This window comes from Larus michahellis, chromosome 15 (assembly GCF_964199755.1).
Source record: "Larus michahellis chromosome 15, bLarMic1.1, whole genome shotgun sequence".
NCBI classification, from domain to species: domain Eukaryota; kingdom Metazoa; phylum Chordata; class Aves; order Charadriiformes; family Laridae; genus Larus; species Larus michahellis.
In genome coordinates this window covers 1,035,064-1,062,048 of record NC_133910.1, presented here as the reverse complement: position 1 = coordinate 1,062,048, position 26,985 = coordinate 1,035,064, and the positions used below count along the sequence as shown (strand labels likewise).

Sequence of the window (26,985 nt, the reverse complement as noted above, 5' to 3'; positions counted from 1 at the left end):
CAGGGTGCCTCGTGGTGTGTACCCTCTGTACTCTCTCTCTTGAGTGGGGAAATGCCTGCTTCTAATAGCTGAGACACTGGCCTGTACAGGTGGGGAGTAGGAGATATTCTCTTCAAGTTGCTGGACCTTCCGCGACAGTTTCTCCACAGCTGAGACAAGGGGGGAAGAGAGACTTTCTTCATATTGCCGGAGCCGGCCAGCCACCTCATCCACCGTTGGTCGCTCTTCACCTTTCCATTCCATTACTGCCAGTGAGTTGGCATATGATGATGGTGCGCTCCGTACAAACTTCTGCCACATGGGCCTTGTGCATTGCACCTCATCAGGGTCTGTGGGTAAGTCTGCATTGTCCAAGTCATAATAAATCATCTCCCGCACGGCTAATTCTCTCAGTTACTGGATACCTCTTTCCATGGTAGTCCACTTGCTTGGTTGACATACAACATCTTCAGTGAAGGAGTACCTCTCCCTCACACCTGACAGGAGTCGTTTCCAGAGGCTGAGGGCTTGGGTCTTTTTCCCAATTACCTTGTCAATGCTGCCTTCCCTAGACAGGGATCCCAGCTGCCTGGCCTCCCTACTCTCTAATTCCAGGCTACTGGCCCCGTTATCCCAGCACCGGAGCAGCCAGGTGAAAATGTGCTCACCTGAAAGTTGGCTAAAATTTTTTTGCATATCCTGCAGATCACTCAAGGATAGGGATCGAGTAATTATCTCTGGTTCTGCCTCTTCCTCCTGCTCTCGTGATGACCCTGGTTCATCATCATCTCTTACTAAGCGAACTGATTTCTTCGTGTACTTCTTCTGTATGGGGGCAACTGATACTGGCACGGGTTCATTCCCTGGTTCAGTGGCAGTGGCTGCTACGGGGGTTGGAGTAGTCGAAGTGGCTGTCACAGGGGTTGCAGTAGCCGCAGTGTCTGCCGGTCTGGTTTCCATCTCTTCCCCCTGAGGGTGCTGCATAATCGGGGAGATAATCGGGGAAGGAAGGCACTGTTTCAAGCCTCTTCTCTCAAGGTACATTGGTACTGAAGTTTGAAAATAAGCACTGAGGCTGAGTAGATCATCCCCCTGGTGGCATCTCACACAGCTGTCACCTCTTCTACCACCCACCAGCCCCGAGAGGCGAAGGCACACTCTGCAGCCGGCTGACCTTGGTTGTTATAGCAATAAGTATAATCAAGAGTCTCTGTGCACACCATTCTGTGGCACAAACTGTCTTATCACTCTGAACGAACCGTTTCAGACACAACGTGCTGTTAATTTCAGAGAGTTAGAAGAGGCCTAGCTAACAAATAAGCTATGTGCTCACAATGGTGGAAGCAACCACTGGATGGCTGGAAACATACCCTGTGCCCCATGCCACTGCCCGGAACACTATCCTGGGCCTTGAAAAGCAAGTCCTGTGGTGACATGGTACCCCAGAGAGAATCGAGTCGGACAACGGGACTCATTTCCGAAACAGCCTCATAGACACCTGGGCCAAAGAGCATGGCATTGAGTGGGTATATCACATCCCCTGTCACGCACCAGCCGCCGGGAAGCTAGAACGATACAATGGATCGTTAAAAACTACACCGAGAGCAATGGGTGGTGGGACTTTAAAACATTGGGATACACATCTAGCAAAAGCTACCTGGCTAGTTAACACCAGGGGATCTACCAATGGGGCTGGCCCTGCCCAATCAAAACTTCCACGTACCGTAGAAGGGGATGAAGTCCCCGTAGTGCACATGAAGAATACGCTAGGGAAGACAGTCTGGGTTAGTCCTGCCTCGGGCAAAGGCAAACCCATCCGTGGGATTGCTTTTGCCCAAGGACCTGGGTGCACTTGGTGCGTGATGTGGCAGCATGGGGAAGTCCGACGTATACCTCATGGGGATCTGATTTTGGGTGAGAATAGCCAATGAATCAAATTGTGTGCTGTTAATTGCTAAGTAACACTCTCACTGTATGTGCTCATTACTATAATTGCTATCAGTTGTACTATGAGTAAGGCACAGGGGTGATGGGATAAGAACTGACCTCAGCAGCTGGCGCCCAGCAACTTCCTCAAGATCTACATCTTCAGCCCACGGATTGTGTGCATGAGCCACACCGGGTGCACCAGTCACAACCTCCGAAAATACAGCATGCAACAGACCAGCACCACCCAGCATCTCACCTGCCCTGAGAGACTGTTCTAACAGGTGGAGCCCAAAGCCATGGATTAAAAGAACTCAACGGACGCTTTGGAGGGATGGCCCATAAACTAAGGGCATTATATCCGCATGAATATATATGTGTGTATATATATATATGACAGGGGAAAGTGGTGGCAATTCATTGGAACCTGTAAGATCCGGGCATGGCATAGATGGTATGGAATAAGGGGTGGATAATGTCCTGGTTCCGGCGGGGATAGGGTTAATTTTTCCTGGTGTTCCATGCCATGTGAGCCATGCCCACCCTGAGCTGCCCGGGGAGGGGTAGGAAGTCACCGTTCGGAGCAGGCTGGGGCGTCCCGGGTCTGGTCGGGGAGCGGCGGGGAGCGGCGGTTCCGTGATCGTGTTTGTATATTCCTCTGTCCGTGTGATTGTTGTTGTTTGCTTGTTCCCTTTGCCGTTCTGTTAAACTGCCTTTGTCTCAACCCAAGAGTCCTGTATTGGGAAGGCCCGAGCGAGCGGCACATGGTTCTTTGTTGCCGTCTGAGGCCAAACCACAACATTCAGGTTTCATCACTACTGTGTTATCCTGAAGAACACTTCTAGAACACTGTTAGCATCATATAACGGTTAATATCATACAGCTCGGAATTAAGTCTTCTCACCCAGGGTCGAATTTCCTTGGGGTACACATTGAGCTTCCCCATTCTCCAGCATCACCCACCAAGTACCTCCAGGTCCTTGAGCAAAAACAGTCCCACGAATGGGTTTGCCCTTGCCTGAGGCAGGAAAAACCCAAACAGTTTTCCCTAACCTATTCCTTTCATGCTGTTCTCCTGTCCCGTAGGGATAGAAGAGACTCTTTAGAGACCCAATTCAACAGTCCCATAAAAACAAAGAATGTTTCCACATTAATTGAGATATATATATACTTTTCTATGTATATATATCTATACCTTGGTAGATCATAATTTCTCTTGGAAGTTATACCGTTCTCTTCTTTATACCTTATTATATTCTTACCATGGGTAAGAATGCCTTACCTATGATCCTAAGTAACAAACCAAAACCCGCTACTTATTGACTGCCCTCTGTGTTGTGCTCTGGTTCTGTAATGAAACGGTTGGTACTAACTACGAATTCCTGTGGAGGAGGAGAACGTAGTGTGCGGCAAACAAACCATCCAGCACTGTGCCGAGAATCAGAAAGCCCAAACCCGAGGGCTGAAGGATGAGTATGTGATGATACATGCATAAATACGCGTGTTGTGTTCCTTGGGTTTTTTTCCTTCATTACTTCATTGGTAAGTAATGAAGTACTCTCCTCTACCTGTCCCCGAATGTCAACAGAGGAGACTGTATTTCTTTCTTGCTAATTGCCTTTGGCGTGAAGTCGGCAACCTTGTATTTGAGATTCTGTGTGGGATGTTCCGGGTCAGTCTCACCTCGAGGACAAAAAGCCCAATGTTTGTATCTAGGACCAAAAACAACGGAGAAGATACTCTCCTCGTCATGTCGCGTTTTTAAAAAATGAGTGTTTTTCCTTCAGAAGCCAAACAGGTGGGGATGGGTCAGCTGAGACCCATTTTTTGAAATGTCAAGTCACCAAGCATGTGGTAGCTACAAATTGGAACCACAGAGAGCTTCTCATCATTGCTTTGAGCAATGCAGTAACTTTCACAGCTTCACAGGGAGACGCTCAAGAGTACTTGAAAGACTGGAAATTTAATTTCACTTGGTGCAGTGGAGGCTCAGTAAAATGAAAAACAGGGTTTAAGCCAGCAAATCTACAAGCACAGGTCACTCGCCGAGGCAAACAGCTCCGGTGCTGGCACGTCGGCAGCAGAGCCGGGCAACGGTGGCGAAAAGGGGCTTTTTCCGAGTTTTTCTGAGGCCGGGAGAAGACCGGGCAGTGGCAGGGACCCGCAGGGAGCCCGCAGCTGACAGCTGATGCGAGAGCGTCTGACGAGGCCGGGGCGGAGCCTGCAGCAGCCGCGGCAGGTTTAAAGGAGGCGTAACCGCCACCAACGGTCACTGGCTGAGGCAAGTGAGCCTGCAGCAGCAGCGGCCAGCCCCCAGCCCCTTCAAAGGCGGCCCAAGGGAGTGCGGTGAACAGGGCGGGCAGGCAGGGCATGGCGCGTCAGTTCGCGTGGAAGGGCGCAGGACGCTCGGGGGGGAAGGTCAGCCATGGTCTCCAACTGAAGGACGCAGCTTCCCGCATCTGCTGCACCTGCCAGAGCAGACGTGGCCGTACCAACTGAGCTCCCCTGGAAGCACGCAGCCCCCCAGGTCGCCGGCTGCAGAGAGTGCCTTAATCTCCCAGGGCTGGTGGGTGGTAGAAGAGGTGACAGCTGCGTGAGGTGCCACCAGGGGGATGATCTGCTCAGCCTGGCAGCAGAGCTGAAAGAGGAAACAGAAGGGCTGCGGAGCATCAGGGAGAGCGAGAAAGGAATGGATTGGTGGAAGCAGACTCTGACCGGGTCCCTGAGTCAAAAACCAGAAGAGCCCCCAAAAAAACCCCGAGCTGAAGGAGATCTGGTCCCTTCGCCCTGCCACTGAAGGCAGTGGCCAAAAGGAGGCCAGTGAATGGAGGCTAGTCCCTACGAGGGGAGGGAAGCGAACTCCCTCCTTGCCCACATCCCCCAACCAGGTGCCTCTGCACAACAGGTATGAGGCTCTTGAGGAGGGAGGCCAGCCCATGGATGGCATGGAAGATGGTTTGGCTACACCAGAAGAGATGCCGGGACCAGCAAGGCCTACCCCCAGTTTAAAAACTGCCTCTGCAAGGGAGAAGAGGCGGGTTATAGTAGTAGGCCCAATATGCCGCGCAGACCCTCTTGACAGGGAGGTATGCTGCCTCCCCGGGGCCGGGGTCAGGGACGTCACTTGAAAACTTCCCAGCCTGGTTAAATCTGGCTAGGGGCATCAAGGATAACAAGAAAAACTCCTATGAGTACGTCATGGGTACAGGCAAGACTAGGGAAGGTGTGGGCCCTCTCAGGAAGCACACAGGAGACCTGGTCACCCAGGACACGGAGAAGGCTGAGATGCTGAATGACTTTCTCGCCTCGGCCTTCACCAGCAAGGGCTCCACCCACACCACCCAAGTTGCAGGATGCAAAAGCAGGGTCTATGAGAATGAAGAAGCGCCCACTGTAGGAGAAGATCAGGTTCAGGACCATCTGAGGAACCTGAAGGTGCATAAGTCCACGGGACCAGATGAAATCCATCCACGGGTCCTGAGGGAGCTGTCAGATGAAGTCGGCAAGCCTCTTTCCATTATATTTGAGAAGTCGTGGCAGCCTGGTGAAGTTCCTGCTGATTGGAAAAGGGGAAACAGAACGCCCATTTTCAAAAAGGGAAAAAAGGAAGACCCAGGGAACTACAGGCCGGTCAGTCTCACCTCTGTGCCTGGCAAGGTCATGGAGCAGATCCTCCTGGAAACGCTACTAAGGCACATGGGAAATAGGGAGGTGATTGGTGACAGCCAACACGGCTTCACCAAAGGCAAACTCTGCCTGACATTGGCAAATGTCTTACTCTTTGGTGTCTTTGGTGAAATTACAATAGAAACTGTGGTGGCTCTCTGTCAGTGAACGGACTTATTTCAGAGATAACTCACATAATATGTGTGCTTATTTTTGAACTTCAGTACCAATGTACCTTGACAGAAGAGGCTTGAAACACAAGGAAGTGCCTTCCTTCCCCGATTCTTTCAAAACACGCTGGATTCTTTCAAAACTGCTTGCGATGGGAAGTGGCTAATTGTACTAATATTGACTCCTCCATCCAACAAAGAAGGAACTGCAACATGCCATTACAAATTCTACTTTTGTAGCCCTCCAGAACACTGTCAAGTTGCTTTACAAATGCTAATCAATGTCTCCTGAAGTCTAGTAGATTGAAACGCTCTGGCGATACCACTTGACTTGGTCATTGCAGAGTTGTATGGCGGAGAACAGAACTCCAGAGTTTTCATAAGAACCATTTTATTTGGAAAACAAATATACAGCTCTGGTGACAGAAGAAGTCGGTAAAGTTGTCCTGAATGGTCCCTGTTTAAGAAAACCATCTGCCACGCTAACTGCACCTGCAACAGCACCTGCAACGACAGCACCTGCAACGTGGTCTCCATCTGCGTTTCCATCTTCAATTTTATCTGCATCCGCACCGGCATCCCCAAAGATGCCTTCCTCTGAAATGGTACCTGCATCAGCAACGCTCCCTCTGTCTGCAAGGGCATCTGCAATGCTCTCTGCACTCCGGTTTTGTCTACATCTGCAGTGGCGCACGAAAGGGTATCTGGTGTGGCATCTGTCTCTCCCATGGCATCTCCGTCTGCAGTTGCATCTGAAAGACTACCTGGTTTCTGCAAGGGCGTCTGCAGCGGTATCTGTGTCTGCCACGGCCTCTACAACGGCATCTGCACCTGCAACGGAATGGGCGGTGGTATCTCTGATGGTATCAGTACGGGTGTCCCTGCCTGTATTGGTGCCGGCGTCTGTGAAGGTCTCTGTACGGTGCCTGTGTGCCCAATTGTACCTGTGTCTGCGTCTGTGCTGGCATCTGTCTGTGTCCTAAGTCTGTGCGTGGCGGGAGTTCTGCTGTCCAACAGGAGTCCAACGCCCTGTCCGTGTTGGCCTTCATGCGCGCTGCCAGGCGGGAGAACCTCCGTCCGCTGGAAGTGCCCTCCAGGCTGAAGAGGCGCTCCAGTAAGGAAAGGCAGCAGCTCTGCTGCAGCAGCCAGGCCAGCCTCTTCATCCTGCTGCACGAGAGAAACTGCTGGGTCCAGAGGCTCTCGCTGTACAGCGCTAAATCAGACAGGGCTGGGGGAAAGCAGGGCGGCGGACAAGCCAGTCGCACCTCCTGGGAGGAAAGGGAGCTGATGAAGAGGAAGGGGGCAAACAAAGCAGTGCCGCCAGGGGAAGCTGACCGCTCGAGAGGGCGCGTTGGCGCTACAGCGCCCGGGGGCCCAAGCAAAGCTGGGAACCGGCAAGAAAAGGGTTATCGCCCTCTGAGCTTCCTCGCTCTCACACCTCACCCCCACCCACTGCTCCTTCCCCGTCTCCTGAGCCCTGCCCCTCGTCAGCCTCTACTCCCTGTTTGCAGCTCTCTGTCCCCAGCCACCACCAAGGCCCTGCCGCCGTCGACGCGTGCCGGCAGGCACAGCCCCGGCTGTGAGCTGCTTTTTACCCAGGGGGGAAGGAGCGTGCAGGGGGGAGGGAGTGTGGGGCTCTGTCGTTCCCCATTCCACCCGCACATCGCTCCTTAACCCCTCGGTCCTGTAAGGGCCGTGCGTCAGGTCACGTGTGGCCTCAAGCCCAGGCAGGTCTGGGACCAGGTAGGAAATGGCTCTTCCTCCCCTGGGTTCTCAGTTCTGCTCCTTACCGGCCCTTCTGCAGAAGGCAGGCTGCTCTTCTCACGTAAGCGACACAAGGCAACTTTTCCACCTGAGCCTTGACAAAGGCGCCAAGGAAGGTCTCGGGGAAGTTCCTTCTGAGCAAGCTCAAAGCCTCCCTCATCATTTTCTCTGCCAGCTGAAGGCGTTGCATACACCAGCAAACCTGCAGAGGAAAAGGGAAACACCCTGATCTGCTCGAGTCGGCCAAGAGACTGCCGGAGTCTGCCGGTGGCTTGTGATGCCAGGGATAGCCCCTGCAGCCGGGGAAAGCATCCAGCTCCATCCCCCAGGACATCCCTCCAGACCTCCCCATCTCTTTACCTCCCCTTTGAGGCTGAAGAAGGTGGCCTCTTCAAAGCAGGCTATCACAGTGGCTTTCATCTTCCTCAGGACCTCCGCTTCGTTCAGCTTCATGAGGGCCTTTGCGCAAGCACAGAGAGAGCAGGCGAGCGTGATGCAGAGCCCATGGCCGGCCTCGTCCTCCCCTGTTGCCTCTGGCATCTGTCTTAAGAGGGCCCGTTTCTCCCCCTGCTGATGCCCGCCCCAACACAGTCACGCCGGCTCAGAGCACAGGCACCAGTGCTCCTTCAGATCCCCTCCCTGCTAATTCCCCTCCTGCTATGGGCACGGTGGCCTGTGTCTCCGTCCACAGAAGAGGCAAGCCGGAGGAAGAAGTCAGGCTCTGACCCCAGCATGTCCCTTCCAAGGCCCCGTCAAGGCATGCCCTATTGCAGCGGTGAAGTTGTCCTGCCCAGAGCCAGCTGACTGAGAGGACTCCGTGCACGATGGGCGCTGGCGAGCGAGGCAACTCACCATGTAGCTGTTGGAGACGTGCAGGTAGGCAGCAGCACACTCCAGAAGGTAGTAAAAGGCTCGGTCGGCATCGCCCATTGCCACGTAGTGGCGAGCCAAAGGCACAAGCACCGATTCCACGATGGCTCGGCATTCACACCAGTGTGTGCCGTTGTGCTGCCTGTCGGTCTCGTCGGGCAGCTCAGTTGTCTGTTCGCCCTCTGGCAGAAGCCGCTCCGCCACACTAGTCAGAGGACCTGTCCCCAGGGGAAGAAGAGAGCAAAGAATGCACAGGCATCACCTACACTGGTCTTTTGCCCCACAGAGAGGCCATCAAAAGCCCTTTGTTCAAAAGGGAGCGCAAGCCCACGGGCAGGCATGACTCCTACAGCTGCTTTGTAGCCAGGGAGAAGAAGACAAGCTGGGCTTTCTGTCACCTCCCCCAGGCAAACCACCCGGCTCCCTTGTGGTGGCTTTTCGCCTGCAGATTTTGTAGCGCTCCTCTCGAGGAACTGGAAAGCAAGGCCTGCTCCAGCGTAGTGTGACCATCACTAGGAGCCCACGGGCTTCCTCCAGCACTGTCTCACCTCCGTGGCCATCTCTTCCCAGCTCCCACCTCACAGAAAGCCTCTTCCTTAAGCTAGAGTCACAACCGGCAGGCAAATGCCAGCGCTTCCTTGGTCTCCTCTGGAGACCCCTGAGGCCCCTGCCTTTACAGAGAATCAAACCCTTGTCTGCTCACCCGGTTTCCGCCTCCGTGAAAGCCTGCTGCTCTGCGGCATCTGCAAAGAAAACAGGGGGTTAGACACCTCCTCGCCTGCCCCAGGGGAAGAGCTGCTCTCGCTCTCCCACTGGGCTTCAAGGACCCTTGCGAGGGTGCCGACACGCTGAGCAAAGTCTGCGGTGGTTGTCCTCAGCTCCTGGGCTCGTCCCCGGCAGACCTCCTCCCAGCCGATCCCCAGCATACACCCCTGGGCTCCTGGAGGGCCCGGGCTGTGGAGCACGGTGCACAGCGTACCCCCAGTGGCGTGGGTCCTATCCTGCTTCAGCTCTTCTCCAGCCAGCACCAAGGCCTCCCAGCTGCATGAGTCGCCTCCGTCGGCAGGGTCCCGACAGCTGCCTCCGTCCTGGCTGCTGGTGACGGCGAAGTGGTGGAAGGCGACAAACTCCCCTTGGCCGCAGCTCCTGCATTTGTGCGCGTGCTGCTCCAGGAAGGCGGCACACTTGCCGTGCAAGGTGACTCGCTGCCTCCCGGGCCACAGCTCATACGCAGCCTTCTGCAGCAGCGGGACGCAGAAGGCCAAGACGCCAGGCTGCTGCTCCTCGGTCCTCGTGCTGGGAGAGGGCCTCTGCACACCTGCAAGGCAAAGGGCCTCGGCATCAGCCCCAGCTCAGGGCCGTCGCAGCCGGGGCACGAGAGTCATGCCTTGGCGTGCACCCTTGCCAGCCAACCAGCACTGCTGCACACCGAGCCTTGCAGCACGGGGCAAAAGGGCCCAGCTTGCCTTGCTGACGCTAGCCCAGCCCCGCGGACACAGCGCTCAGCTGCGCTCCAGGCAGGAGCTGGGCATGTCACCACCAGCCCAAGCAAGCCCCGTCCAGCACTTTCTCCCTGCTCTTGGCAAGGCAGTCCCCAGCCTCCTGAGCTTCCTCCTGCGCCACAGGGGAGTCAAAGCTGAATAAAAGCCCGTCAAGGGCCCCGGGGCAACCTGGAGAGCATCTTTGATCAGGTGGCTGGGAGAGGATGTCAGGGGCTCCACACGCCCTCCCGTGCCTGCGCTACAAGCAGCACTCGGGATGGCACTTGGTGGGAACCTCCCTCCAGCGCAAAGCTAGCGGGCTTTGAGACTGACCCGTAAGGTCTTTGAACAACCCATCGCAAAGAGCCGTGCCTGCCTGAGCCCCAGCCACCCCTCACAGCAGGGGAAGCGCACCATGCCCTGGGGAGCCCTGCCGGGACACAGCTGGGAGCTCCCTTGTCCACCTGCCCGCTACCACTTACTGCTCTCCACCTGCGAAGAGGTGGCTGGCCCCTCGGTAGGATCTTGCACATCTTCTGGCACCTCTGTGTTTTTCAGCCACCTCAGGATGTTGTCGCTCACCAGCTCGTCCAACGAGGAATTCATATGGGTCCTGAGGCCAGTGGGAAGGATGTGCAACAGGAGCTGGGTGGTAAACACCGGCCCGATGATGGCTGCAAACTTCACAACCATCCGCGTCAGCGGCTGCATCCGATCCAGCTGAGTCAGCGCAATCTCTGTCAAGAAGAAACAACACGTCTCTCTTGCCTCTTCCCCATGCTGAGGCTGGAGAGGCTGGAAAGTTTCAACCCATGAGATGGGGTAGACTTTGGCCTCCTCTCCTTGCGGCTGCACCTACTGGGCAATCGCAACCCAGGGTAGGCATCTTCAAACTGGCTCCGCTCCTGATGGAATCGCAGGCCATGAGGCCTGGGGAAAAGCCAGATGCTCAAACAAATGCTCCCCCACCGAGGGCAGGGAGGGCAGGACCCAGCAGGTATGCGCATCCCATGATGTGCCCTACCAGATCTGGAGTAGGCTTTTGCCCAACAGCGCACACAGAGAACTTTCCCCACATCACAGGTGGACACAGAGCTCCCCACAACGCTTGCCTTAACTTGGCCAGACAATACTATTCCTTTCTCTTGGTTTTCTTTTTTTTTTTTTTTTTTTTGGACAAAGCCACTTCACAGCAGGAATACTTTAGCATGATGTCTCTTCACAATTCATAACAAATGTCTATGGCCAGAGAGGAGGGACACTCATTGAAAGCTCCCCCATCCAGCTCCCCTGGCTACAGGAGGATTTCCATGCTGATCCGCAGAAAACAAAAAACCAAAACAAAATGAAAAAAAAGAAGAAAAAAGAGAAGAATTTGGTTTGGATTAAGTGCCTTGAGACCAGCATTAGCTGGGGAACTTAAAAAGAGAACAGCAATACAGATGCTGCGTCAAAGTTGGGACAGAGGCAAGTCAAAGCCTTTTCCCAGCAAAGTATTTGTTTTGGTGAGAAAAGGGAGCCATTTCAGTGTTGCACGGATAACCTTTTCTCTCCTACCTGCTGACGGAGAGCAGCCAGCAGGCTCACAGGAGGGGAAAGCGGCTGCCTGCAGCCCCAGGCCTGTTTCTGGTGGGACCGGAGCCGCCTTCCCAGCAGAGCCCCCACGCTGAGAGGGTGACTCTGCAGCACACGGATGCCCGGCCTCCCTCCAGCCCCTGCCCCGGGAAGGAGCCCCAGCACAGCCGACAGCCGGCAGAGCGGCGCTCGGCTCCTTACCTTTCAAGGGGATGGGCAGCGCGGTGTTCTCCAGGGTCACGCCTGGCCTGAGGAGGCAGACCCTCCCGTCATTCTGCGCCTCGGAGCTCCAGGTTGCCGCGAGGGATGAAGCCTCGGCTGCAGATGCTGGGCGGAGCAAGAGAGCACCGATAAGGCAGTTCGCAAAGCGACTCGCAGCTCGCGAGCGCTTCACGATTCACTTGGGATGGGACAAGTCGCCCCTGACATGGTCCAGTGCCTGCCCTGAATGTGGTGGTCATGAAGCAGAGCAAAACAGTTCCCACCAGTTCCCAGCCAGGGAAACTGCTGGTGCTAATGCAAGACGTGGCCTCAGTCCTGGCTCTTCCCAAGGCCGCGGCACTCTGGCTGGCATTGCTCTCTCGGATGGCATTACCACCGTTTTCTTCCGTTACCGGCACTCTTGTGGGGATTTATGGTTTGGCATTCAAGTTTCCTGGGCTCGTCCCTCACCTCAAGCTGGGGTTTGTTCTCAAGTGAGCTAGCCTTTGGCCAAGCTAAACTGCATGCCCATTGGAATGCCTAAGAAACACCACAAGCACATGTGCTTCGGAAGGATTTCCCCTGTGTTTTAGCCCCACAACCCCCGCCCCAAGAATGTAGGTCCCTCCGAGCCACCAGAACTCACTGCCCCTGCTTTGCCTGTCCCAACAGCAAGGCGCACAGGAGCCCACACCTCCGCCAGACCAAGATCTGACTCTGCCCAGAGCCATGGGGGAACAACGGGGCAAGACTCTGCTGTGGAGAACACGCCACAGCAACTCGCTAGTCGCAGCCAAGGTGCTTACTGATCAGGCTCTCCCAGTTGTCCTTTGCTTTTCCAGACTGCCTCCGGGTGCAGAACTGGAGCATGTCGTTGGCACGAAGGCAGCGCAGCAGCTCCTCGCAGTAATATGGGATCCCTGAGCTGGTTCGGATCAGGAACCTGCACAGGAGCAGACCCGTCGGGGACCAGCACAAGGAAAGTAAGGTGAAACACAGTTCAGCTGGGCGGCCAGTCACTCAGGCATACCAGGGTAGCCAGCATCTTCATCACAGCTACGCCTCACTTTGGAAAGGGATCGTCCTCCCACTGCCTTGGGATTTTGTGCCCCCTGAACCCTCCAGCCTTTGCCGAAGTCCACGGGAAAAGAATTGCGGACAATGCCCAAAGCGCAGAGCAGCGAGCCCTGCCTTTCTTCTCCTCAGGAGCCTGGAGAGGATGGACTTCTGCCCCGGGGAATCTCCCCCACAGCCCAGCCACCCAGACCAAGGCCTTTTCTGTTCACACCCAGACACAGCTGGGCTCAGGACTCTTCCTCCCTTCCTCCCTGTGCGGCAGCCAAGGCTGACACCTCCCAGGCTGGGTGTCTCGGGAGTTGCCCGCTCTCAGCGCGCACCCACCAGGGTGAGGCATAACAAGCCGCCCACGCCTGGCACTCGCTAGAGTCCGGGATGCTTCTAGCGGCCCTGCGCTCCCTTGCCTGGGGGCCTGATTCCCTACCACGGTCAGCAGAGGTTCAGGCCCTCAGGAAGAGCTCCCCTGCCTCCAACTTACCTCACCAGATCCCTGGGGATGCTGACCACTCCGAGGTCCTTGCAGACTTTCTGCATCACAACTGAAGCTTTCAGCTTGTCCAGATGAAGATAAGTGATTTTCTGGGACGTGGCGTTGTCTGCTGCGGCTTTGCGAAAGCTCTCGGTTATCTCGTAGCCTGGGGCTAAGCTCATGACCATGAAGAGGGAGACCTTCTGGAGCACGGGTGACATGATGAACCAGGAGTCAGGGTCGATGAAATGGGCATTGTCGATGACAAATATGCCAAAATCTCCTGTAAGGGTCTGAAAAAAAGCAGGTTGCTCTGAGGGGAATCCAGTGGATTCTCAGCTGTCTTGCAGGGGACGAGATTTAGCCTCCGTCTCTTGAGAGGATGCTCTGAAGTCTCTCCCCAGCCACTTTCCCGCTCGGAAGCTTACTGACTCTTTGAGACTGGAGGGTCATACCTAACATCACTTGCCCTGCAGGAGGGAGCTCGGGCAAGGGAACCCAGAAGACATTGCTCCTCCTCCAGGGCACACTTTACGGGAGGAAAGTCCTCGGGTGTGTTTGTGGGGCTGCGGGGGGAAGTGGGGGGGCGAGGGCTTTCTCGGGCTCTGACGGGCCATGACCCAGGTGCGCAGTCATCCCGCCTGCTCACACCTCAGTGGTACAGAGCCCGCAGACGGCAGGGTTTTTCCTTCTCTGACCCAGGGGGAAGGAAGGAGAAATGCTCACCTTCTCCAGCACTTTCACACGAGTCGAGTGCAATTCCAGTCTTCTTTGAGTTTCATCCATCTCGCGAACATTGTCCGAAATGGGGAACTGGCCAGAAAAGCAGAGTCAGGGAGAAACACGGCTCCGGGGCTCGGCACACCTACCCAGCACACAAGACCGCAGAGCCACCGTCTCTGACAGCCTCAGCACCTCACCTCTGCCCAGCACAGGGGCAGGGAGCCGCAGCGGGGACTCCACCCAGAGCCTAAAGCAAAGGCCCTCTGCTGAGGGTCTCTGCAGAGCTGGGGCTTGGGCTGAGCCGGTTCTCTGGCTGTGGGAATCGTGGGCTGGCTGGGGCAGACCCCTCGCACAGCGGTGACCTCGGCACGAGGTCAGGAACAGCCTCTCTCCAGTGCCACTTCCAGGGTGCCGAACAAGGCACCGGGCACTGCGGATGCGGCGCAGGACACCAGCCCCACAGACAGGGAGCCCCCCGGGCCCAGGCATGGCAAATGCACACTGTGACCCCCGCAATGCCCACCCCGGAGCTAAGGCACTCCCAGCAGCGTGCCCACTCAAGGTCAGACCCAGACAAGCTCAGGAGAAGGCCTTCTCAACATCCACAGGGGCCTCTGGCTCTCACCTTGACACCGAAAATGTCATTGAGGAGGCAGTAGCTGCTCTCTTCGATTGTCCCTTGCAGCTTTGTCTTCAGCACGCGCTGCCTGTCGCCGCGCGATTCACAGTCCTGGAGGCCCAGGGCCCTGGCCATCAGCATGCGGATGGCAGAGAAGGGCTGCCTCGTGTCGATCTCCAGCAGTTCCAGGGCAACCACCCTGCGGTGCAAAAGCAAAAGGCACTGAGATTCCCCACAGCCCCAGCCTTCTAAGACAAGAGGGGCGGAGGTGCCCTTTGGGGGGAGCTCTTCAGCCCCCCATCTCCAAGCGCTTCCCACAGAAGGCCAAGCTTTTCCCTCCTCGTACGAGAAAGGGCACAGAGGGGCAGTTGCTGCCAAGCCAGCGGGAGAGCCGGGTCCAGAGCCTGTGTCTCTGCAGCGCCGGCCTAGGTCTCCCTACGTGCCCCCTGCAGAGGAACTCACGGGGCTGAGAGGCAAGAATGGAGCAAGTGGTGGGTTTGCCTTTGGGCTCCAGACCTTATCGGTCTGCCTGCCAGAGCACAGGCCCCCGTGCTCCTCCTGGGAAACACGCCGAGGGCGAGCAGGGCTTCTGAGACAGGCAGCCCTGCTGTCTCTGGGGTCTGGAGTGGGATGAAAAGCACTGAGCTTGGGCTCTTTCCTTCTATCTGCGCCTGACCCAGGGGTGAAGGAGGAAAGGCCGTGGCTCCAGAAGCCACCTCCAACTCCCCAAAGAGGCAGAGGCGGGAGCGGAGCACGCAGGTGCTCCCAGGCAGTGTCTACAGGAGGCTCTGTCGGGAGGCTGCAGTCCAAGGGCCAGGTACCCTGGCAGAGGGGCTGGAGCGTTCCACGGCTGTCAGGGGATGGGCAGGGGCAGCGTCCCAAAGCTACAGGTGGAAAACCTGTACCTGTGGCCAGCATCCTGGCCTAGAGAGGCCAGTTCAGCAAGTAAGTGGCTCTTTCCACAGCCCATCGTGCCCTCAACCGCCAGGATGTTCCTTTGGCCTGAATCCCTATAGGCGTTCAAGCAGCTGACAAAGAGGTCAGTCTCCTGCTTCCGACCTGCGAAGACAAACCAGAGAACGAGCTGCTGGGGGCGTGCTGAAAAGCAAAGAGACGTCCCTTTTGCGGGCACCCTCCACCGCAGCTTCCCTCCCCGCTACCACATCGGCCAGCCTGCCGGCACCCAGGCCTCCTTCCCACCTGCTCGTCCATGCTTGGGCACCTCTGCCTTCCTCAGAGCAGTCACGGGGCCACCTGCTTGCCTGCCCCGCAGCGCAGCCCCCTCGCCCTCTCCCCTATCCCACAGGCACGGAGATTCTGCCGGCCCCATGCGACTCCCCGCAGCGATCCAGCACGAGACTGTAAGGGATGACTGCAGCCGGTTCAGGCAGCTGCGTCCCAAACAGACTCAAAGCATCTCCTCGCTGTGCCGTGAGCTGCACAGCACCTCCCAGTAGCTAAGGCAGCGTCGTCAGTCCCGTTCTGGTTTGGTCCGGGCTACAGTTAATTTTATTCAGCAATAGCCTGTACAGGTCTATGTTTTGTATTTGTGACCAAACACCGCTGTTGATAACACAACCAGGTTTTAGTTATGGCTGAAGAGCGCCTGCGCAGCGTCGAGGCCTTTTCCATTGCTCGCGCTGCCCTGCTGGCGAACAGTCTGGGGGTGCACAAGAAGCTGGGAGGTGGCACAGCCGCCACAGCCGCCACAGCTGACCCCAACTGCCCAAAGGCCTATTCCAGACCATACAACACCGTGCTCAGCAAGAAAATCCGGCGGAAAGGAGGAAGGGGGGACGTTCGGAGTGATGGCATTTGTCTTCCCAAGTCACCGTCACACGTGATGAAACCTTGCTTTCCTCGAAATGGCAAGACGCCTGCCCGCCCATGGGAAGCAGTGAATGAATGCCTGATTTTGCTTTGGGCGTGTGTGCAGCTTTTGCTTTCCCTATTAAGCTGTCTGTGTCTCAGCGCACCAGTGCTCTCACTTTAACCCTTCCGATTCTCTAACCCATCCCACTGTGGGGAGCGAGTGGCTCTGTGGGGCTGAGCTGCCAAGCGGGGTTAACCCACAACAGGGCCCAAAACATTCGGCAAGACCCCGAGTGAATACAGGCATCCCCTGCCTCCTGACACTGCCGTGTCTTCGCCCAGATGCTGCCAAGAAAGCAGCTCTGAGGAGTACAAGGAGGAGAACCCACCGTCAAAACTCTCCATCGATTTGGCAGAAGGAAATCTCTTTCCTGACCCCAAAGACAGGGATCAGTTTAGCCCCCAGGCTGTGAGCAGCTCCACAGTTGAAAGCAACCTTCCTACCAGGTCTGGAAGACAGCAGGGAGCAGCAGGCGCCCCACCTCGTTTTCCACCCAAAGATATCAAGCAAGCAGAGACCAAGACAGGCGGCGCTTTCTTAGGGCTGCTGCAGGCAACACCATCCCTGGTAAAAGCCTCTCCCTTCCCAGCAAGGCACTAAAAGTTACCAAGGGGAAGAACCTGGGCTTCAGAAGAGCAAGGCGTTCTCCACCTACCCAGCAAGGGGACGTACTCCGACCTCTTCTTGGTAAGACCCACGCCAAAGATGCTAGAAGCAGGGGAAAAGACAACACAAGTCAATGAGATGGTGAGAAGCCAGGGGACCTAGAGAAGCAGCCTGGCGTGGTAGGGAAGGAGGTGCTCCTCGGGTACCGGCTTTTCTCTGGAGCAGGCTGTTATCCCCTGCACTCTTTCCCAGCCAAAGTTCAAGCTGACACGCTACGACAGCTTCAAGCGTAAAGAAGCCCAGCGGCCACGGTGGGACAGGAGAACATATCAAGAGTCCATCCCCAGAGGCCAAACCCAGAGAAACAGGAGAAGACACGTGAAAGAAGCCAGGGCGTGCTGTTGGCTGGGAGACAGCTTTACCACTTTGGCCAAGAACCCCAAGCGTCTTTGAAAGGGGGACTTGTGTCCCTGAAGGGCTTGGGATGCCAAGCACCTGGCACCTTTGGCTCAAGTCTTCCCGCAGTCTCAAAGAGACGGCAGTGGTAACCATCAAACCGTCCTCTAAAGGGAAGGTGAAATCCTGGCCCAGAAGAGCTGAGATTTCTGCAGGAAGACCTGAGGAAGAGTGTCCCGATGGTCCACGTTTCCCCATGGGGACCAGACTGGCCCAAAGCTTCCTGCTCGGAGCAGCTGGGACAGAAAACTCCTTGGGTCAGCATTCCCAGGGCACGTGGTGGAGCAAGCACAGCAGGGAAAGCACAGCCCAAAGCCCTTTAGACCCAGCCCACAAGGCCAGGTTGTGTCTACCAAGACAGACAAACCTTCCCCATCCCTCTGGTTTCACTCCCGCTCTCTCAGCAGCTGGAGACAGCAGGGGAGAGGGGCAAAAAGCCTGCCATGCCAGGGCTTCCGACCGTCTCAGAGGACACTCACCTCTCCTCGGTGACCCCCACGTATTGATAGACAGGGCCAGGCTGCCTGAGGCCTTTCATCTCTCTCTCCGGCAGCTCCTTGAAGTAGGAAGCGGGCAGCCGGGAGGCGGCGTAGGTCACTGCATCACAGGACACCAGCCCAGGGTAGTGCACCATCATCCGGGCAGCCAAGTTCACCTTCTGGCCAAAGACTGCCAGAGAGAGAGCACGCGTCGGTGTGGCCCGTGCCGCCAGCCCCGCGGCACCCTTCCAGGCCAATACCTGTGTATTCGTGTCTCAGCGGGTGGCCAGTGACTCCGCAGAACATCGTCCCTCTGGTAACTGCCACAGACATTGTCCTGGCACACAGAGAAACAGCAGGGCTTGAGCAGCGCCCCAGGCGCAGTCCTGCCCGCCTGGCTTCATCCCTTCCCACACCTCCCCTCGGTGCCAGCCTGGGCCACCGGCTGTGCTGCCCTGCCAGCGTGGGTCTCGGGGACGTGGAGAGCTCAGGGGTGCAACATCTGCAGGTTGCAAGGGACAAGGGGCAGGGGCAGAGCACGTGCAGGGCCACAGCCCTCTTGTGAGCAAAGAGAGAGGGAAGAAGGCGCCCGCCATGTCACCGCCTGGCGATGACAGCCACTTGGGATCAGGTGGCTGGGCCCCATCCCCGTTCATGGGGCAGTGGCCCAGAAGGGCCTGCCTCTGGCCGCAGCGGCCTCTGGCCCTCACGAGGGCTCTTTCCAGCGCGGTGGCCAGCAGAGTGTGCTTGGAGGGACTCCGTCTGGCTGCCGTGGGCTGAGCCCAGGGGTTGCCTGCACCTCTCAGGGCACTGCCTCCTTCCTGCCAGGGACAAGGGAGAGCAAGCTAGAAGGCACATCTCTTTCTGTGAAGCCCCCTTGCGCCGTCCCAGGCAGCATGCACCCCGCCGACCCCCGCCACACACTCACTCTCTTTCCTCGAGCATGGTGGAGCACGAGTTGAAGATCTCCAGAGCACTCTGCAGGGCGTGAAGGCTCTCGCAGGGCAGCTTGTTTCCAGGGAGTCCCAGCACGCAGAGGAACGTGCAGCCCTGCCCAGGACAGATGTGGAACATGTTGCTACAGCGCCTAAGAGGGAGTCTCTCCCTCGCGCTCACTGCCCACCCTCTGGCGCTGGGGGAGGCCACCGTTCCCCCCCACTCACTTTATCACACAGGAGGACTTTGTTGATGTGGCCCTTGTGAGGAGAGAGGATTTCTAGCATCACCCTGCTGGCCTCCTTGAGGACGGTGCTGAGATGCACCGAGCTGGTACCTGCAGCAAGCTGCAGCTGGACAAAGATGCAGGTGACTGGCCGTAGCTCAGAGAGGAGATCCATGGGCAGTCCTGCATCGAGCTGGAAGACAAGAGCACGACGGCTTCACCAGCCTGCTCTCCCGGGCTCTTACTGCCCACACCAGTACCGAGGGAGCGCAGGCGTGCTGGCGATAGCGGGTAATAGCAGAGGAAGGGATAAATCCTCCTCTCGGTGCAAAAGGGCGGGCAGGCCGCCCAGCCTGCGGCAGGCAGACGCCGAGTCATAACACAAATGACAAAGGAGAGAAGGCTGCTCCGCTAACACGCCATCTGGGGACCGGTACGGACATGAGGGGAGACCCTCAGGGATGCTCCAGGGACTTCAGGGGAATCTCCCCTTTATCCCACCGTCGTGTCCGCGGCACACCCAGAACCATAGCCACGGAAAAGACAGAGGGACAGGAGTCCTCCTCCTGCCACCCATGTCTCTCTGAGGACAACGCAGACAATGGTGCGGCACCGGTGCCCCTGGGCTCAGTTTCCCTGCGTTGTCATCGCAGGGCGCATTTTCTTTGATTGGTCTGTTCCCGTAAGAGCTCCATCTCTGCAAGGCACCACTTCTTCTGCCCTCCGAAAATGCAGCCCCCAGCAGCGGTGGCCTTGCCGTACCTTCCCGAGAGCAGCGACTGGTATGTACTTCCTAAGCACATCCTTGGCGTTCAGGTCACTGGGCAAGAGAAGAGTAGGCCTCATGGCACCTGAGGAGAGAAAAGGCAGGTGGTCGCTGGGTGGATGGGACTACGAGCCGTTGCAAAGCAGGGCCTGGCCCTGGAACCGGGGGAGAAAGAGTCTTCTGCGCTTGCTCATGTTGCCACCTCCAGATGCTGAGGGCAGAGCTCTCCCCTGGAAGGAGGAGGCGGCAGCAGCCACCGCCCTGGGAGGCCCAACAGCCTGAGTGCTAACGGACAGAGGGAAGAGGGAGGAGGTGGTTCCTCTCTGGCCCCTGAAGCAGCAAAGCCCCACCTTTCGGGACAATCACAGAGCAAGGGGAAGTGGGCACTCACCTTCCCTTTTTGAGCGGTGTCTCACTGGGTCTTGTACGAGCTTGCGTAAGGCGTCTTGGCATTCGGACCAAGGCATCGGATCCATGCCCGTCACCTGAAGACACACAGAATGAAAGCACTGCCACTGGCCTCCCCAGGACTCCCAGGGGACAGAGCCTGCCCTCCACCGTCACTGCCCAGAGAAGGGGAGAAGTAGCCCACCTGGCTGGATGGGACAGCAGTGCTTCCTCAGAAGCACCGGAGCTGGACAGCCATTCTCCAAGCATGCCCATCTCCAAGCAACCACAGCTCCATGGCCCACAGAGGACATTGCTGCTGGGGCTCAAACCCTCCCAGCGCCTCCTGACCCCTCAAAGCAAGAAAGCCCAGCCCACGGTTACCCTTGAGATGGAAGGACAAGACCTTCCCCTGCCTGCCCGCTTTCCCACCTACAACTCTCTCCACATTCATCTCCTCAGCCTTCCAACACCTCCCTCCTTCATGGCCAGGCCCAGGCCCTCAGAATGGCTCTCGAGGCCAACCCATCCACCTGCCTGCACAGCTCTTGTGCCTGCGAGATGCTTGATCCTCAGCCGGTGCTGCTCACAGAGCTCCCAGCAGGTGGCCGAGAGGACAACTTCACCTGCACCCGCAACCTCTTTGGCGTCACGAACTTCAGCCAGGCACGGGCCAAAAATGCAGAAGTGTTGCCAGCTCTCATCTCCGAAAACCGGGAGGCTCATGGTCCCTGCAGAGATCCCTGGGGAGAAGGAGAAGCAGAACTGACACAGGGAACATTTGGAACTCCACAGCCCCCAGCATCTCGGCTGCTCAGAAGCTCCTCTGAAGCCCAGCGGGGAGAGGGGCGTTACGGAGGGGTAGAGCATCCTCCCTCCTCCTCGGGGAGACGCTGACACGATTCCCTAAAACAGGCGTCTAGAAATAGACGAACCGAGTTGACATTGAGAATGTGTTGAGTGCGCCAGGCGTCATCCCCAGCTGCCTGCCCCAGAAGCCCAGCAAACCAGAAGCACCCTGTGGCATGGCAGAGTGCCACACAGCTGCGTCTGGCACAGCGCCCGTACCTATCTTCAGTTGGATCTTCTGCCCCACATCTGTGTCACGTCTTCCGTACTTCTTCTGGATCTGCTGGCTACAGTGCAGCACCAGGCTGATGGTCCTGGCCACCTCCTGGGGTGGTGTTCTCCACAGCACCAGCACAGCATCTCCTGGGGAAAGGGAGGGAAGGTAAAGGCTCTGCCGAGACCTGACTCTCCCCGACCTACGGTCTGGTTCTGCAGAGACAGCAGAAACCAGCTGCCGTGCGGAGGAAGATGGGCTTGTGGGAGGCCATCGTCCTGGAGGACCATGTCCTGGGCACCGGGACACCTCTCCTATCCCGGGCCAGCCACAGCAGCAGACGGCTGGCAGCGGTGACACCCCCTGTCCCGAGCGCTCCTCTGCAGCTGCAGCACTGGAGAGAGGGCACTGCTGGAGGGGTGCGTGCGTGGCCAAAGAGCTGGCTCAAGGCGCTGCACAGAGCCTCTTGAGAAGGAGCGCAGAGCAAACGGCCGCCACGGGAGTTAAATGCTACAGCTCAGTGCCCGAGGTCATCGCCCCCCCAAGAACCTACCAGCAAACTTCAAGATGTCTCCTCCAAAAATCAGGAACTCTGTGGACAGAGGGAAGAAAAGGCAGAGTCATGTGGACACCTTCTTCCAGAAGCCACCGAGCAAGGCCCTCTGCCTGGGGGGAGCACCGGGGCAAGGGTGCACTGTGGGGCACAGCTCAGGAAAGCACCGCTCCGGCCTCTCTCCCAGGCTCACGGTGGTCACAGCCCTTGTACCCGCACAGCAGGCAGGGAGGCAGGGCCTCCAGATGCCACCAGACCTCAGAAAGGTGAAGGCTGGAAGGTACCTCTGGGGTCCATCTGGTCCAGCCCCGCTGCTCAAGCCCGGCTGCACAGAGCCAGCTGACCAGGACGGTGGCTGATGGTTTCCGAATAGCTCTAAGGAGGGAGACTTCACAAGCTCCCTGGGCAACCTCTGCCAGTGCTCAGTCACCCTCACAGTCGAAAAGTGTTTCCTGATGCACAGAGGGAACCTCCTGTTCCACTCTGGGCACCACTGGGGAGAACCTGGCTCTGTCCTCTTTGCACCCTCTCTTCAGGTTGTAGGCACGTTTCTAAGGTCCCCCCCGCAAGCCTTCTCTTCTCCAGGCAAACCAGGCCCAGCTCTCTCAGACTTTCCTCATAGCACAGACGCTCCAGACCCTGGAGCACTTGCTGGATGCCCTCAGCCTGCTCTGGGCCCTGACGCAGCACTGAGACGGCTGTTCACGCCAGAGGCACCGAGGTGGCTGCTGAGAAAGTGGGTGCCTCCTCGGCCGCAGCGGGGAGCAGAAAGGACCCGCGCTGGTGCTGACCCGCCAGCAGACCCTGGCTGCGCTCGCTGTTCCTCACAGAAAGCCCCAGCCCTTCCAAGGAGGCAGGACCAGGCTGCCTCCACCCTCCACCATCACGGCCCGATGCCACACAGTCCTGCAGCACGGCTCCTACCCTCCAAAATGTCGCACAGGTACTCATTGAGCGTTTGCGCCAGCTCATCAGTGCCTCTGTCCACGCCGCTCCTCTGCACGAATTTCTCGGTCAACGCAGTGAAACCTGGAACAGGGACATCCAGAAATCAGGAAATGCCCATGTGGGCCAAAAGACCTGGCAGCAGTTTCCACGATGCCCGGCCCGAGAGCCTGTAGGGGACACCTTCCCGTGCCAGCTCCGCACTGGTGGCAGCCGTGATGGACCGCCCAAGGTCACCCATCCCGCTCTCTGTGGGCATCCCAGCAGAAGACCTCAGCAGTGACAAGATGACCACTCTGTCTGAGGGGCTCCAAAGGGCCTGCTGTGTCCCCACATGGCTCATGTCCGTGGCTGCTCCTCCCTGCTCCCCCCACCTGAGATATCCGCAAAGAGCAGCACTCCGTGGACACTCTGAGCGGTGTCGTTGCTCCTGAGGGAGCTATCAGCAAGGAGCGAGGGGAGGAAAGCGACTGCTTTCTGCAGGTCCCCGTAGTGACGATTCCTCTCCCAGGCAGAAGCCATCGTCAGCGCCCTGTGGCACACGGGGTACCTCAGGAGAAGACGGCCGTGCCCAGCCGGGAGGAGGACGAGGACCTCACTGCACAGTGCAAGCTGCACACTGAGCCCGGGGCCTCTGTGCGGGGCGACTAGCCCTCCGCCTTCCCGGGGTGGTCACAGTCACCAGGCGGTGGCCTCCTCTGCAGGTCATCGCTTGCCCGGCAACTCACCTCACGCATCACAATTGGCTCGCAGTGACATCTTCCGTCTGTCACCGCCATTATCCGGTGTCCTGCTGTGAGCGACACAGCACTAACTTCTCTTGTAATGCTGGGGAAAACTGCACTTCTAGAACTCTCTTGTCTGAATTTGGGAAAATATGTACTTCATAGCCAGCTAGCCTATGTGGGATTAGCGGTCTCGGTGCTTTTAAGCCTTCCCAGGTGTAGAGATGAGGACTTGAGGCACTTGAAAACTCCCCTCTCCCGAGGGTGCCGCAGATGAGGTGGGACAGCTCCAAACGCCTGTTTTTCATGGAAGACGCTGCCGAGAGCATCGCCCGTTATTCTTTAGTCACTCTCCCACCAAAACCCAGCCATCTCCTTCCCTCGAACATGAAGGCGGGCAAGAAAAGGAGGGAGAGAATCCCAAAAAGGTGGAATTTTCAACCCATCATATCCCTGGGTGGGGTGAAAGTGGAAGAGAAGCGTTAGAAAAACCTTTCTCCTGCGTCTCCGGGTTGGTTTCGATGTCGCCCCAGGGTTTCCAGACCAGCGACGCTCCCTCTTCCTCCTCTTCCAAACGGGCTGGGTCCTGGAGGTCGGGAAGCTCCGCTTGGAATTGGTTGCCGATGTTGACGTGCCTGAAAGTGTGAGGAAGAGGAAGTGAGGAAGGCGAGTGGGGAACAGCTGCGGCAGGACAGGGGGAACAGCTGCGGCAGGACAGGGGGAACAGCTGCGGCAGGACAGACGCATGCGTACGTGAGGTGCTGTAATAAATACGGCCCGTATTTCCCAGGAAAGCACTAATTGCTCTCCTCTAACAACTTCTCCAGCAGCATCACGTTACCGCCACTTGAAAGGCTCCATCTCACTTCATTAAACATCCCAAGACTTGAGCTCCTGAAATGATTTCTCAGCCTTTGGCACCGGATTAATTAGTTAATGGTTTTCAGAGCGCCCTGGACACGAGCGCTTTTGAAGTGCTGTTATTGGCGAATCTAGAGCTGTCGACGCTAATAAAAAATGCACTCATTCCTCGCGTTACTCTACACTTCTCACTTTAGTATTAATAAAAACACCTGTTTTTATAACGCTTCTCTTGGAGGCCTTTGGTCCTCAAACGACTACATAGCCGCACAAAAACAAGCACAAAACTCCTCATCAGCTTTTCTGCACTGGCAGCAAATTTGCCTTTTCTGCGGCTTTGACGGGGAAGATCTGTAGCGACCCTGAACTCACCAACGTGTCTCGCCCCAGGCATGCGACTACCTGAGCAGTGAGCGGAATCAGCCATGCAGGGTTTTCTTGCCGTGCCGCAGAAGGTGACGCTGGGAAAAGAAGAGAGGAGAAATGAGCCTGTTTGTCACACCCAGCCAAGGGGGATGAGATGGGGGACCCCCACCTCACCTCTGCCCCTCAGGAGCGGGGCTGGGACAGATCCTCCGCGCAGAGAGAAGGGGCCTGGCGCGGATTTCATCTCCAGCCCTCTTCCTCAGCCCAAAGCCACACAACTCCCTCTCTTTCTCAGCCCCAAAACCAGCCACGCCAGCCCCTTTGCCAGCCCCAGCAGCAGGAGTCCCACTCTCCGGGTCAGGCCACAAACCGGCTCCCCCTCTCTGCTTCCCCTCTCTGCTTCGCCCCCCTCTGCAGCCCCCCTGGGCGACGCTGAGGGACAGCAGACACCCCACAGCCCGGCACACCCAGGGCCCCACCGACACTTTGCGGGGAGCGCTGGCAAACTGCGGAGGGCCCGGCCCCGCGTCCCTCCGGGGCGGCACCAGCACGGCCCGAGCATCGCTTTCTTACCACCCTGACGGGCTCCATTTCTCCGCCATCGCCGGCACCGCACCCCAAACCCCCCAGGACCAAGGCACCCTGCGGGGAGCCGGGCCCAGACACCCCCCTCCCACCCGTCAATGCCCCCCCTCAGCCCTCCCAGCCCCACTCAGGGCCCTACCGGCCCCTCCACCACCCCTCGGGGCCGCCCACTCACCTTCACATGCTCCAGCTGCCTCACCACGTGCTCGCAGCGGCCCCGCGGGCCCGGCCCGGCCCGGCCCAACCACCCACCCCCGCCGGGCCCTGCTTTCCGCCCCGACCGCCCCGCTCCCCTTTCCAGCCGGCTGCCATTTTCCCCCGGGCCGGCCCGCCCACGACGGGCGCCCATTGGCCACCGCTGCCCCATCGCCCGCCCCCTCCTTCTTGGGTTGCACCGCTCCATTGGCCCGCTGCCACTGTCAATCTCCACATTCGACCAATGGGAGCACAGCACAGCAGTCCAACCTTTTCCTTCCCTTCCCTCCCCTTTGCTTTCTCATTTTACTTCCCTTTTTCCTTCCCCTTTTGTTTCCCCTTCCCCTTTTCCTTCCCTTCTCCTTCCTTTCCAATGAGTCAAATCATGATGAGCCTGAAATGCCATGGATTTTTCATCTCCAAAACCACTTGCAAGGACACGCAGCACAAGGGTTACAAGTGGGAACAGGATTTTACTCTCTTTTGCTCAAATCGGTTGCAGAGCAGATGCTTACAAGCACCATCGCAAAACAAGAGCTCTCACTCCAGAACAGCTGACGAGAGGTGCAGTCAGATGGGAGAAAACAGCCTTTTATTGTGGACAGACATGAGGTGCGGGAGCCCAGGAATGGCAGGGGTTCGGCTCCTGAAAGGAAATGGGCATCTACAACGAGAGTCGGAAAGCACTGATGAACCCACAAAGGCAGGACTTGGTTGCCCTTTCTTTGGGAAACAGAGTTGACAAGGAGTAGTTTGTAGCCCAGAAGAGAGAGCTCTTGCGGGCATTGCCGAGGGGATGGCTCTGGCACCGTATCCCCCATGGAAATGCCCTTAGAGGCCCCTGCGTGTGCAGAGGTGCTCAGTGCCCCTGTGCCACGCAGCAGGGCTCCATGGGGAGCCCCTGGGGAGCTGCCGTGGAGTTCTTCCCAAACCCTGCGCAGCACCGTCCCTTGCCCTCCCTTGCCAGCCCCTTGGACTGCCTTAGAGCAGTTTCCCCGGCTGGGAAAGATGGGTAGCAGAGCCTGGGACACACCTGGGCTTCTCCCTCCTCTTTTTCCGTCCCCATCTTTTGCACTCTTCCTTCTTTCCTCTTCTTGCCAGCGTTCCCTCTCCTCATCCCAGGCCTCTTCTCTCTTCCTTTTGGGTTTTCAGTTTCCTGGAGGGAGCCTGCAAAGCTTTCCATCCCCCAGTGGGTTTAGATAGGTAAAGGCAGGATCAACTGGATTCATCACGTCTTGATGGAAGCAAAGCTGACTCCTTTAACCATCTTTCCTGGGAAAGGCTCTTTAGTTCTTGTGCGCATCCTGGGGCATCTTCCGTGGTCTCTGGGGCAGTTGGAGGCAAAGCGGCGGGTGCCTAAAGCAGAAATGTTGGCGTTAGCAGGTGGCAAGGGACGCCCTACCTAAATCCAACAGAGCAAAAATATCAGGAAGAGGCAGAGCA

General features: G+C 57.5%; 1 protein-coding gene across 1 annotated transcript; it reads right to left on the bottom strand.

Annotated features, from left to right (window-relative positions):
- Positions 1 to 5,662: 5,662 nt before the first annotated feature.
- On the bottom strand, positions 5,663 to 25,657 carry LOC141751585 (adenylate cyclase type 10-like). Its single transcript, XM_074608657.1, has 27 exons — positions 25,523 to 25,657; positions 24,769 to 24,857; positions 24,028 to 24,170; positions 22,790 to 23,851; positions 21,866 to 21,904; positions 21,318 to 21,461; positions 20,787 to 20,992; positions 20,254 to 20,347; positions 19,859 to 19,947; positions 19,098 to 19,289; positions 18,863 to 18,984; positions 18,195 to 18,271; positions 17,935 to 18,124; positions 17,049 to 17,101; positions 15,426 to 15,579; positions 14,527 to 14,719; positions 13,905 to 13,991; positions 13,188 to 13,471; positions 12,439 to 12,575; positions 11,633 to 11,758; positions 10,339 to 10,593; positions 9,079 to 9,693; positions 8,358 to 8,593; positions 7,866 to 7,964; positions 7,532 to 7,707; positions 6,686 to 6,908; positions 5,663 to 6,572 (listed from the first exon to the last, which is right to left on the bottom strand). The coding sequence occupies exons 7-27, from the start codon at positions 20,973 to 20,975 to the stop codon at positions 6,555 to 6,557; spliced, it is 3,609 nt and encodes a 1,202-aa protein (XP_074464758.1). The 5' UTR covers positions 20,976 to 20,992; positions 21,318 to 21,461; positions 21,866 to 21,904; positions 22,790 to 23,851; positions 24,028 to 24,170; positions 24,769 to 24,857; positions 25,523 to 25,657; the 3' UTR covers positions 5,663 to 6,554.
- Positions 25,658 to 26,985: the final 1,328 nt, after the last annotated feature.